Source organism: Phoenix dactylifera, chromosome 6, assembly GCF_051530095.1.
Source record: "Phoenix dactylifera cultivar Ajwa chromosome 6, Ajwa_hap1_PhDact_Kaust_v1.1, whole genome shotgun sequence".
NCBI lineage: Eukaryota > Viridiplantae > Streptophyta > Magnoliopsida > Arecales > Arecaceae > Phoenix > Phoenix dactylifera.
Window position 1 is genome coordinate 29,296,389 of NC_143195.1, and position 13,769 is coordinate 29,310,157.

The 13,769-nt window shown below is 35.5% G+C and overlaps 1 protein-coding gene and 1 long non-coding RNA gene across 2 annotated transcripts; one reads left to right on the forward strand and one right to left on the reverse strand.

Moving 5' to 3' along the window:
- Positions 1-2,839: 2,839 nt before the first annotated feature.
- On the reverse strand, positions 2,840-3,433 carry LOC120107910 (uncharacterized). The gene is made up of 2 exons (XR_015987990.1): positions 3,268-3,433; positions 2,840-3,182 (listed from the first exon to the last, which is right to left on the reverse strand). It is a non-coding gene; the product is annotated as an uncharacterized LOC120107910 (long non-coding RNA).
- Positions 3,434-6,315: 2,882 nt separating this feature from the next.
- On the forward strand, positions 6,316-12,226 carry PSB28 (photosystem II reaction center PSB28 protein). The gene is made up of 2 exons (XM_039118869.3): positions 6,316-6,485; positions 11,556-12,226. Exons 1-2 carry the CDS (start codon positions 6,413-6,415, stop codon positions 12,029-12,031), a joined length of 549 nt encoding a protein of 182 aa, XP_038974797.3. The 5' UTR covers positions 6,316-6,412; the 3' UTR covers positions 12,032-12,226.
- Positions 12,227-13,769: the final 1,543 nt, after the last annotated feature.

A 13,769-nucleotide genomic window follows, 5' to 3' on the forward strand; every position in this document is an offset into this window, starting at 1 on the left:
TAGTAAATTTAAATGTATTCATGCTTTAAACTGATTAAATTCATCAAAGACTGAATCTAAAATACATAGTCCACTCCTCTCTCTCTCTCTCTATATATATATATATATGCATCTATGCATGCATGCTTATAATTATAAGATTATGCAAGTTTTAAAAATTATTTATATAAATTTATATTCAAGATTTAAATTAAGTACTTGAATTTATAAGAGAAAATTGTAATAGTTTTATGTGTTGTTTACAAAAATTTCTCAAAATAGTTGAATCGGAAAAAAAATGAAATGAAGTTGGTAACTAGTTCTTTTTCTCAAAATCTTTTTTATTGTCATCAAAATAAAATATCATCAATATATTTATCTATCCCTTTACTGCTACCAAGGCAATAGCTAAGAGTTGGCCTCCTCTTTTCTGAAAATGAAATAATTAAACTCTTCATGGACAGCTTAGACCTTGTTGGACAACAAACTCGTTAGGTCTGGTTGGATAACAAACTTGAATGAGCTTGTTTGATTAGGAAACCAACCAAGCTCATGCATTATTTAAAACTTGACTTATAAACAAGTCTAGCCTAAAATTTTTGGTTTGAAAACACAAATAGAAGCTCAAGCTAAACTTGTTAGCAAATTCATTTGGTAAATAAAAGAACCAGGTTGAGTAGTTGTTGGCATAGCTCATGTGCACCCTTAAGTGTGATGTTTGTAATTTGAATTAATGCAAGCAATTTCAGCATGCATAAGAATAGATTGGTATGATTCAACAAAGTTTGGTACATGTTAATATGATTCTGAATGTTTTAGCTAGATTTAAGAGTTGTTCATCACCATGCCTTTTTTCTTCTTATCATAACCATCTAGCCTTTTTCCTACTATTTGGATTCAATTTCCTTCTTTTATATATAGATAGATAGATAGATAGATAGATAGATAGATAGAGAGAGTATGTGTGTGTGTGCATGTGTGTGTACGTATGGTGCCTAAGTGAGCCTCTATTTCATTTATATTAATTTCAATTAATTAGCAAGAATATACTTTGAATGTAACCCTTTAAACTTCAAAAGTGGTACCTGATTTTGTAAGTGACGCCCGATTTTGCACATAGTTTTTATCATCCATCATTTAAGCTAGCCGGTGCAATGCTATCAAAGAATGCATCCCATCCCCCCTTCTCCACATATATATACAGAAAAATTTGATGTATCAACATTTTATTTTATTTTGAAAAACTACGATGCCTGTACACAAAATGCCAACTTTTTAGTTACGAGCGAGCCTCTAATTCATTTATATTAATTTGAATTAATTAGCCATTTGCAGATAACCCTACTTTTGAAAACAGTAGGCTTTTAATTTTGTAGATTTTATGTCAAAGCTAATGGTATGAGTAAAATAAACGAATATATAAGGTTTAATATCTTAATATACTTTTGCATATGCTTTTATCATTCATTATCTAAGTTAGTTGGTGCAATGTTAACATCAAAACATCACCTCCCACTTTCCCCGCTTAGAAATCCTTGGTCAATTTGGTGTATCAACCTTCCATTTTATTTTGAAAAGTTATAATGCCTGAAGACACTTTGAAATTTGACATCAATGTCCTTGTCAAGTAATTGAAAACTGAAAAATAATATATGGTGTGATTCTACAGCCGGATGCTTAGAACATATATGATCTCTATGAAGAAAAATAATATAGGATATAAGATGAGTACTGGAAAGAGGAGTAGAGGAATTGTACAATCTTATGATTCTCAAAACTCAAAAACAGAGCATGTTTATAAACCTTAGCTATTTATATATGTACTCAACAATACTAGTCCTAAATAGAGAACTTCCGATATCATACCCTCCGATCTAACAAAAACACTCCTTATAGTAGTAAAAATCCAAAAATTAGAATGAAATCATCATTAAATTACAATAATATATGCTTACTAGTTTTTGACCAGAAAACATTGGATGGCTAAATTCTATGATAAATTTCATATCTCAAAAACAACTTTTTTTCATGAGTATAAGATCACTAAAATGTAATTACAATAACTTATGTAGATTGTACTAGGTTTTGACTCATTGATCGGGTCGACCATATTTGTATTATGTTGTTCTCTTCCTATCGTGAAGAACCCTCTTCAAGTTTAGATTTTGATTGTCTCATTGTTTGCTCTTTGCTGACTGCTTTTGCTTCGTTTGCTTCCTTGGAAAGGGAAGATTGGAGAGTGAGGATATAGGGTTAGATGAAGGAAGCAGGGGGAGGCAAGGTAAGAGAGGCTGCTCTCTTGCCCGCAAGGATATAGTAGTAGTAAGTATCGATCTAGCTCATTTAAACGGCCATACAATTACTATACTTGCGCGTATATTTTTTCCATAAAAGACATGAATTGGAAAAACCACTGATGACAATTTTCACATGAAAATAATGCAACTATGTTTTGCATTCTTAAAGCATCATAATTATCACATCTCCCTAATTCATGGAACATTTTTTACTCTTTGTATACAAAAGAGTAAATATTAGGCTGTGTTATGAATCATGTTTTTGTCAAATAACCATGGAATGTCAAATAATTGAAACAGCCAACTTCATATGTGCCCTTGTTATAAAAAAAAAAATAATAGACAGGAGCATATGAGATATGGGGTTAGTAAAGAGTCAAGACAATTTTCTAATCCATCACTCATAAACATGGCAGAACAGATCTGTCCCTTTTTCTTCTGTTTATTGAGAAACCTTTTGCTCTCTCATAACACCAATTTGATCAATTATGTTTTTGTTTTATAAGTATTTCTTCATTGAATTCTAAACCAAACATGCAAACAAATGATCAGGACATGTGATGTAGAGAATCACAAATTAAAACTCTTTGATGAACATGAGGGGAAAATGGTTCAAGAAAACCGGTACAAAGAGTAAAAGAAGGCTAAAGAAGAAATGAAAGACAGAACAGCTAACACCCACAAAAGCCAAGAACCAGACTTGCCTATAGTTTCAACCATATTTATGATCTCTTCCTTCTCTTTAGCTTCCATCTTTCTTCTTCTTGCTTATGCTTACAACTTGACCTCACAATTGTTGGCGTCTTCGATGAGCGAATCTGATTCTTTCGATGAGGATCGTTCCCGTATCGATCGGTAGAAAACCGTGCCATATCGGTCTCGATCAACGACTGCAGAGATTTCCCCCTGGAGAAATTGAGATATTTAGAAATCTGTCTTTGAATTCAAAACCAAAGTTATTTATAAGACAAGGAAGGAGGAGGAGGTTAGCTTGAGTTCTCTCTTTATCATTGGAAGGGGTTGATTGCTTGTATGATTTCCCTTAGTTTATTGCCAACTATGCCTACAGCATATCTTGAGCCAAGCCCAAGCAGAATTCTAGGCTCAAAAAGAAATAAACTACGCAATTTGCTCTTCAACTTTTCTACTGTGTGTGTGATGTTATCTCATTAACTTCTCACCTAAAGTTTACTTTTCCAATATGGAATCCAAGGCTGGAGGTCCTACTTGAAACAGTTAATTAGTGGGGCTTGATTCATCTCGGAATGATATACTCCTAACACCCCATCTTAGCATTCATATTTTCTTTAGGAACAAAGGAAGAAGAGAACATGGTGTTGACTTTAATGGCAAATTGTAAAAGACCATGTAAGACTGCTGCCAATTTAGATTCTCCACATTGTATTGAGATGTCTATTTGGGTCTTTGGATGTTCTGCTTTCAAAATAACCAATCCAATAAATCCATGGAGTTGCCAAATACTTAACTAATCTTACTGTTCTTAATGACAATCATAATCAACGATTTCTTATACAGCTAGAACGACCCTCATAAATTATAGATGCTAATTTGATAAGAATCAATCAGATTGAAGCTATGGCATCATCAAACCTTCTAATTCGATATTAATGGACAGATGCGTTATTAAAACTTGTTAGGGCAATAAATCGATGGACTATATTAGATCTATACCCTTGTAGGTGAAGGTTCACCTATGACATTTGATGACATTTTAAGTGTACACCTCTAGCTTGTCATTATTCTTGCATCAAACCCAAGAGGTTGAGCATGAGGCATTAAATGTATACTATACAATGACTGTCTGATGATATGAAACTCGCGAACAAGTCATTGCATACTAGTTTGGTGAGGATGGTGATGGTTTTCTTTGATTGTGGGTCCTTTCGCACTAAATATTGTAGAGATCAGCAAAAACATTAATTTACACCAATAATTCAAAATAAGTTGCTTGATGTAACCTAAAAGTAAAAACATGATGGTAAAATAAGCTGCATCTCATGGAGTAATACTGAAGACATACCCTTTATTATTGAATGTAAAACTTTATTGAAAAGGTGGTTTCCATGTGAAAATTCTGAAATATGTAAACAAAAAAGATGAGGGACTGGTCCCCATATTTACTCCATGTGGAGGCGATTATTATATCATCCTTTAAAGCAAATTACCAATCACTTTTTGTAATGCCCCACTTTCTAGGAGATCAATTTTCTAACAACAACTTGTTCTATGAGTTTTGTAATCCCTTGCTTTGTAAGCTTGTGGTTCCAAAGAACCATGAGCACTAGTTGTTCAATCTCAACATGACCCCAAATATAAAAAATAAACTTCAACCACCCACCCACCCCCCTCTCTCTCTCTCTCTTAGAGTTGTCACTACATGGAATTTTTTAATGAAAACACTTGCAATTTCTCTAACAAAAAAAATTCTTGCAATTGGAGTTGTAGGAGCAGCTTGTGGAGGGAGGATATGGAAGAATCCTGCAAAGTGCTAGCTGAGAAGTCGAGGCAGTGCTGTCACAAACTGAAGCTTTTGATTGCTTGATCTCTTGGTGTAAAGAACTACAGAAAGCTTATGAGTCCGGGCCGGAGGCAAATTACTTATTTTAATGAAGAATGCGTAAAGGCTAAGGTGAAGGATAAGAGAAATTATTGGTGTACGGCGTCTTATGAGGCCAAATGTCACTGGTTTGGTTTACAATTAAAAATTTTCCACCAAAGCTTTTGCTCAGGACCACAAGAACATGATCAACCAACCATATAATACTAATCATCTTTGTGGCAAAATGAGTCACCTCTCCAACTTTGATTAATATCTCTACATAAGTTTCAAACATCATGCTCGTTATAGATGCGGTCTGAACTCATACACGCACCTTAGCCTTGATCACATACATAAAGGCACCGATTATAGTTCACATTTGGTAGAAGGTAGCCTCTCGTGCTGCCAAGTCTTTTATAAAACTAATCAGGGATGCAGCATCATTCAATTTATAAGAAGATGCTTGCGCTTATAGAAGGTTAGCTTCGATTTTTCTCTTCTCGAGATAATGGTAAGAGGACTATCACGTGTGGGCTTTGTTATCAGGGACCACAACGTCAGACTTATGGCGGCCGAGGACTGGTGGATCTTCGACACCTCTATCATTAGAGCTGAGCTTAGAGCTGCATGAGATGGCACCTCCTATGAAAGGCATGTATTCACCTTGAAGGAGACTCGACCATGATGATTGAGTAGGTTTGAGGCCAGTATAGTGAGACAGGCAGGCAATCACTACTCCACAATATTTGCAGACTAATGAGAGGGTGTGGCTCCTTCCGGGCCTTCCATGTTTACTGGGAGGCGAACAGTGTGGCCGATTATGTAGCCTCCTTTGCAGCTCAATATTCTAGAGGATTCATTTAGGAGAACCAAGCGGATGCTCCTTCTTCTCTTTGTCTGCTTATCTTTTCTGATTTTGTCGATTGCACTCATGAACGTATGGTTTGAGGTGTGGTTGTATCAAAAGAAAAAAAGGACCACCATGTGTCATCGAGGAGATAAAATGAGAAAAATAGTTCCTATGAGCTTAGTCATATCATGTACATGTTGGAATATAAGTCATGCTTCATTAGATGCAACAAAGATCTAACGATATTTTGGTCCAATGCTAGGACGCAAACTTATTCTTTAATTATGACTTATGAGCAAAGCTGCCACATAGATAAAGGCTGCATTTCAATTTTTTAAGTTTCATAACAATAGCAACAGCTTTGCTTATAATTAAAGATTAAGTGGCATCTGGGTTCACCCACAAAGAACTTGGTGCACCTACCTACTTGATCGCCAAATCAGGTTCATTTTTTTTTTTGATAATTAATATAAAAATAAATTATTCATAAAATTTTAAAAAATAAACTTGTTTAAGTGTAAGAGTAGTTGGTTCAGATCAAGTCGGATTGGGTCCAAAAAGTTTGAGATCGGATGGTTCAAATTGGTGATGGATGGATGGCTCTCTTTGCGACACACCGCAGCCCAATCGCTTCATTCTCTTTCTCTGTTCCTCTGCCACTGCTTGCTATTTTTCCTGTCTTCCTCTCTATCTGTCTCCCTCTCTTTTCTCCATCTCGGTACGAGAATGGCTGCAATGCACTGTCTTGCTCTCTCGTCGTCCATTTGCAAATTCCGCCACCACCATCACTCCCTTTCAGGTCGCTCTCTTTCTCTCTGGTTCGGAATAATGACAAGTGGATGCATTTCCTGTTTCCAATTATGGGATTGGCTTCTTGCTAGATGAGTTTTTTTTTTTTTTTTTTTTTTTTTGAGTTAATGACAAGTAGATGCATCTCCTGTTTCCAATTATGGGATAGGATTCCTGCTAAATGAGTTTTTTTTTTTTTTTTTTTTTTTTTGAGTTAATGACAAGTAGATGTATCTCCTGTTTCCAATTATGGGATAGGATTCCTGCTAAGTGAGTTTTTTTTTTTTTTTTTTTTTTTTTTTGAGTTTCTGTAAGCAAGAAAATTCAGTTAAGAATACATGATCATGCTGGAAGAAGAAAAAGATGCTTACCGACAGTGGATTTCTTCGTCAATTGTTTGTTTTCTTTGTTTCATTATTTAATTTTTCTCAAATATTTTTATTTTTATTTTTATTTTTATTCAATTGATATCATGGTTTACTGGTGGTGGAATGGAATGGTTTGTTCCCAGAATAGATTTTAGGTTATGTTTGAAGGATGGGTTTTCAGAGAATGTAGTTTTTTCTTTTCTTTCTTTCTTTTTTTTGATAAACAAGGCTTAAAGCTCTTTGAAAACAATGTTTTATTAGCAAGTAATTATTGCGATTTGAATTTAGCTAAGCCTTATTAAATCAATCTGGTAATGGCTCAGAAAGGTCTGAGAAAATTTACTTACAAAAAGGTCTGATTAGAATTAAAAAAAGGGGAAATGTGTTGATTAGATGTGGGGATTACTCTTCTATTTCTTTGTCATACGCTTCTTTATACTCATGGTTAGCAAACCAAGAGTAGTGATTGTTCTACATGATTGGCCTTCAAATCATCAATTAAAAGCTGATTGCTTAAGGATATGCTCGTGGGTGGATTAAATTTTAGGCAAAAAGATAGAGTGTTGTTCTATCCACTAATGGATTGATTATCTTCTATGTCTGCCCTAGGTAAAGTTTCAAAATTCTTCTACTCTTTTAGTAGAAGTATAGACTCGATATGAGTGTGGTTTCTTATCAAATTAATTGAAATTTCTTGCCAAGGATGCCTGAGATTCCTTAAGTAACCTTAATCTGCTATTGTTTTCCAATTTGTGTGCTTGGTGTTCTGGATATAGGTATGTTCCATAGAAATATTAGAATTTTCGTAAGTTCCACCTGTTGCTGGTACCGTATTCCTCTTTTGAGGAAAGTCTAGGCTCCAGAGGGCTTGCCAGAAAACCTAGTACGCTGGTTAGCAGAAAGGAAAATGCACCTTATCTTAAACTTATATTAATGAGCCTCCATGATTGTGAGGCCCAATAGTCCCACATCGGAAAGACTCGTTCCAGAGCCTGGGCATATGAGGCGGGTGTCTCCTAATCCTGCAGACGCGTTTTGGGTGGAAAACAAAACCGGGGAGGGGTGAAGGATGCTTGCGTGAAGCTCCAGAACCGGACAATATCTGGCAGGGGAGCCCCGTGTTCCCCCCTCATGTGGCCCCCATGTGGGCACTGGGTGCCTCACGTGCCTCGCGCAGGCAGGGGCGTGACATTTGGTATCAGAGCCAAGGACGGCTCTTGTCCGATGGTGGGAAGGGTATGAGGCCTAATAGTCCCACATCGGAAAGATTCGTTCCAGAGCCTGGGCATATGAGGCGGGTGTCTCCTAATCCTGCAGACGCGTTTTGGGTGGAAAACAAAACCGGAGAGGGATGAAGGACGCTTGCGTGAACCTCGAGAACCGGACAATATCTGGCAGGGAAGCCCCGTGTTCCTCCCTCATGTAGCCCCCACGTGGGCACTGGGTGCCTCACGTGCCTCGCGCAGGCGGGGGCGTGACAATGATTATCCTAGACTTAAAATAGCATTAATGATACGGATAAAGGAATTTTATGTTCATTTCCAAGGATTAAAACAGGCAAAGAGTAAAATCAGTAAACAATTGCAATACTCTTGTAAAACAAAAAAGTGGTTCTTTGAGCATCCTGATTCTTCAAGAAAAGTTAATGGGCCATGTAAAAGCTAATTCCATGCTAAACATGACATCTAGAACATGGTGGGTGATGTTCATTTTCACGAAAATATGCTTGATTTAATATGACATAGAAAATTATAGGTATATTTGTACTTTATAAATATGCTGAAAATAAAGATGTTTCAAAATTTGCTATTAGAAAGGAAAAACTTTACGAAAATAGCTTGCAATATTTTTCTGTTCTGCAGATTCGGACCATCCTTTTTTTTGTTGTAGGAATAGCATTATAAATTTTTTTGGATAATTTCATCCTTGGCTCCAGCTGCTTGTTCACAGTGAATACACATATGTTTTGTATGATTGTACATATTTTTAACACTGAATGCATAATTTGTTCAGTGCTAGATGCACATTTTTTTAAAATATTGAATGGCTGGAATACGTGCATGAGGCCAGGGGAAAAGCATCTGAAATTTTCAAAACTGGGCCATTAAATAAATGTGGCCTAAATCTGCAGAAAACAGGAAAAAGAAGGGTCTCCTGCATAATTCCCTTAGAAAAAATGAATCACAACCTATACTATCATTGAATAGATTAATTGATAACTTTAAACAAGTGCTGATTCTGGTATTTTATGTTAAGCTTAATGGAAGGTTTTTCTCTGGAGAGTTATTAAACTTCCTTTTTTTTGATTGGTAAAGTATGTGCCATTACCAACTATTGCTAGAAAGAACAACTTGTACGCTCAAGTGAAGTGCAAACAATAGGAATTCAGCACTCATGACTGCAATGCTGTAATTGATAACTTTAAATAAGTGCCGATTCTGGTATTTTATGTTAGCTAAATGGAAGGGTTTTCTCTGGAGAGTTATTAAACTTCCTTTTTTTTTATTGGTAAAGTATGTGCCATTACCAACTATTGCTAGAAAGAACAACTTGTACACTCCAGAGAAGTGCAAACAATAGGAATTCAGTACTCATGACTGCAATGCTGTAAGATGATGCATAGTCACAGTAGAAAAAAGATAAAAAATTTTAGAAGAGAATGCTTCAATGAAGAATTGCCTCAAGTTTTCAGCCAAGAATTTCACTGTGATCTCATGATATCATTACACATTGCCTACTGAATGGTTTCAAGACTCTTCTAATGATGAAAGGATCTCAAACATGGAAACATCATTATGATATCCTGATAAATTACAGGAAGACCTCACAAGCATTCTTCTTTTCACTATAGAAGTGAAATCCGTAAATTGTTGTTCCAAGAGAATCTGTTAGCTAGTTGGAAAAGGCACATGCTGCTTTGAAATAGGGAAAAAGTCATATTTATTATTTGGTATTTTATAATTATTTGAATAACTGTCCTTTGGTTTTTCTGACTCTGATAACAGTATCTTTTCTTGTAAAGTTATGTATCTTTTTGAGGAAGATAACATGTAGAAGAATTATTCCACACAGTGCTTAATGGTGCAGATGGCAATTCTTGTCAGTGATGTTCACCATTCGAGTCTAAGTGTTAACTATTAACAGAAGTCTTAATGATTAACTAAACCTTTTCCCAAAAGTTGAGTCAGGTGAGAAAATTATATGAGGTTTAGGATATGCATAAAGCAAATCAGGTGAATGAACATGGGACTTTTTTGTTCTTATCTGCATCTTTCTTCTATCCTTTTCAATTATTAAAGTCAGATATTCATTTCTGCAGGCTAGAAAAAAGTGTCATTGCACTTATCAAATATAAAAACAATCATGTCATTTTTTTTTGACAAATTACTTTAGCAGAAAATCAGGGAACAAAAGACTATAGATTTGAGTTTCTGACAAATTTACTCTAGCAAAGTCTGAACCACTGGAGTGCTTTAACAGTCTGAATCACCTAGACCGTCCATGTTCGAGACTTTAAGTAATTCTGAAGTGTTAAATGAAACAAATTACTTTGTCACTCTTTGATAGTGGAGTGCTCTGTTTATCTTAGCCAGGCATGTCAACACTTGGCAAGGTTCTAAAAGTGTTATGTTAAGAATCATTTTAGTGCCAGTTATGACACTTTTAACGATCAATCTTTACAAAATAAGAGTAATATAAAGCGTCTAGACTTCCAGTTAGATGTTGCAGCATTTCTTACTTTATTGTAATATAATATCAAATACAAGTGTTTCTAAGAACAGAATCATTAACAAGTGAACCAAATTATCTATATTCTTATTTTTTGTTAATACTTTTGTTTGTTTACATGTTTTGAAAGTGCCGGATATTGTTTTTTTTCCTTTTTCTCCTTACTGATGATGATTTTTAGACACTTTAGAACATCTTGACACTTTTCTCATGTGCCAAGTGCTAGGTAACACAATCGTCATTTGCAATACAATTGTTTGCTTATGGGAAGCTCAATCTACCAGCCTCTAAGAGAGTGCAGGGAAATTTATCCGTGGAGATACATTCCCTTACCATCCCCATATAGGAGTAGTGATGCAACTGTAATAATTGGAAGTATCTTTAACTGAAAATCTAACATTCCTTTCTCATATTCTATAACCATTTTCTTCTCATTGGTGCACTTCCATCAGCTTTCCAAAAAATACAGATATCACCACCTTTACCAAGACTAAATGAGTAGCCAGGCAAAGTAGCACAGACCTCCCATATTTTCTTGTTCTGCCAGACCTAGTAGATATTGCAAACACAAAAACTCTGTTTGTTTCTGTTTCTCCATTCCCATCCACTGCACCCGGGACCCCTGCTTGAGCTCCATCTCTCCCATATTGTGTCAACTACTCAATCCAAAGGCCTAATTGTCTAGGGCCTTATTAGCATGTGAAGTCTTTAACTTAAATGCTTTCTTACTAGGACAATTTTGTGCTGAAGTTCATCACTCTTCATGGAGAATTTAAGGGGTTTGGATTACCAAAATCATTCTCATGTTGTGCGGCTTTTTATATGTACATCTTCTTTGTATACAGTTTTTTAAATGAAGGTGTGAATATAAATATATAATGTTATGCATATATGCTTAAATGTATAACAGCATCTCTCATTTTCAAATGTACTGTCAATCTCTTTATTGATATGCATATTGATAAAATTTCACACTCATGCAGCCTTGGTATCTCTCTCCAGTGTTCCCTGCCGAGGTATCCGTTCCAGTTTCAATGGCATGTCCTTGCAGCTTCCTCCTCCTAAGCGGACTCAGAACGTAGGAAGCTCTCACTTGTCTAGTCCAATAACAATGATGGTCAAGCCAGCAATCCAGTTCATTCAAGGAACTAATGAACAGACAGTACCTGATGTGAGACTAACCAAATCCCGAGATGGTACAAATGGTGTTGCAACTTTCATTTTTGAACAACCTTCTGTCTTTGACTCTTCTGGCGAACTTGGTGACATCACCGGGTTTTACATGATTGATGAGGAAGGTGTGCTACAGTCAGTTGATGTGAATGCCAAGTTTGTAAATGGAAAACCTGCAACAATAGAAGCCAAATATATCATGAGGAACCCACAGGAATGGGACAGATTCATGAGGTTTATGGAGAGGTACTCTCAGGCAAATGGTTTGCAATTCATCAAAAAATGAGGCAGTGTGTATCCTTTAGTCTGTCCTCTGTGTCTCCCCTACTGGTGATCTTAATATAATTGTATCTTTAAATATGCAAAATTTTGTTCACTGTTGCCGATGGTTTTCATCATAATATGTTCCTTTGTATTTCAAGTTGTAGTGCCCATGTTCTTGCTATTTAAATTACATGGTGAAAGACAAGATTTTTCTGTTCGTGACGTGAGTTTGATCGCTCTTTGCTGAAACTTTTTTATGATATGAGGGATTTCTTTTCCTATTTCATATTCCAGATGAATTGACAACTTTTGTTGATTATGGCTATAATTCTTCTTATGTAAGACCTTAGAAATGTGACAAAGCGAACTGTGCTTACACAGTTGCTAACATGACAATGCTAATGTATTCATTTTACATTACCAGTATTAGACTTAAGTTCTGTGCTGTGGACACAAATAAGTACATGTCCACTAGTGGTCTGTGAATGCAGGAACAATAGCATGCATGAGGACATACATGCACTTGCATATGTATAGAATGCACCTGAACATCCATAATACTTGGTCAGGATGTCTCTGGCTTCGAAGTTTCAGTATCAGTCAAAACCACTGATTTCAATCAGACTGGTGGAACTTTCAGTTTTCAAGAGTATGTATATACATTAATTCTTCAACTTTTAGCAGTTCATAGTTTTCCAAATTTGGTCGACTGTATGAATCTTCTAGGGTTCCTCTTTTGTCTAATTTATGTTAACTTGAATTAAGAATTTGATTTTCTTTAGATCATAGGTTTTGGTTATATTGAGTCATGGCTTGCTATGTAAGAAACATAAAAGAGAAAAAAATATATATTTTGAATGTTATAGCAGATTATAGAGTTCAGGCATTTGACTATATTCACATTGTACCAGTTTGTTTGTGGGGATCTCATTTCGTTCCACTTGATGGATCCTGCAAGCTAGTTTACCTGCTTGATCCCCAGTTTTCCTTCTGGTATTTATCTGTATTTCCAAATTTCGATGTTATTACATTCTGCATTCTATTTCAAATGGAATCTTCTTCAAAAATAGTTTTAGTCTAGTCTTGGCTATTTATATCTCCTTGCTAAAGAATTGATTCACTTTTGATAAGCTGGAAAGCAGTTATTACTGGCAGTAGAAATCAATGAATTAGCTTAAAATTCAACATGGAATTTTATCAATACTCGATAAGTGAACTCTTGGTGACAACTAACTAATAAGGCACGCATGTACCAAAAACTATTAAGGCACGTAGATTATCCTTATGCTGTTCACTTGGAAGGGTACAAGGATTGAGCCACATGCCTCCTTCAGATATTACAGTTATTCTCACATGTTTAACACGGAGGGGAGGATGATATTAAATATTAAAACCACTGAAACTATTTCACCATAAGATCAAGAGTAGCTAAGATTTTTTTTTTTTTTTGGTAATCATCTACACACTTATTCAGACTGTAAAAGAAGACTTTTCAAATGTACAAGCTTCTAAATTTTTTTCATCCTCCTTCTGTTTTATTTTGTTCTCAAGCTTTAGAGATTGTCCTTCACATTTATACAACATTTTGTAAATTTCTTGAAAATTAAGGTTCATCAAGCTCTTTGATTGGATTTCTCTGTTAACTTCACCACTTCACCCAATTCTAGCCTGTCAATACCCAATCATTAACTACTTTGATCACAACTGCTCATCTTGATGGAATTTGATTTGTTTGTCGCATGCATTGCTCATGCCCAACA

Bases quoted from the DNA above. Each gene is read 5' to 3' on its own strand.
- PSB28 (XM_039118869.3), top strand. From the start codon at position 6,413: ATGGCTGCAATGCACTGTCTTGCTCTCTCGTCGTCCATTTGCAAATTC. The intron at 6,486-11,555 runs GTCGCTCTCTTT...ACACTCATGCAG, and splicing joins CCACCATCACTCCCTTTCAG to CCTTGGTATCTCTCTCCAGT.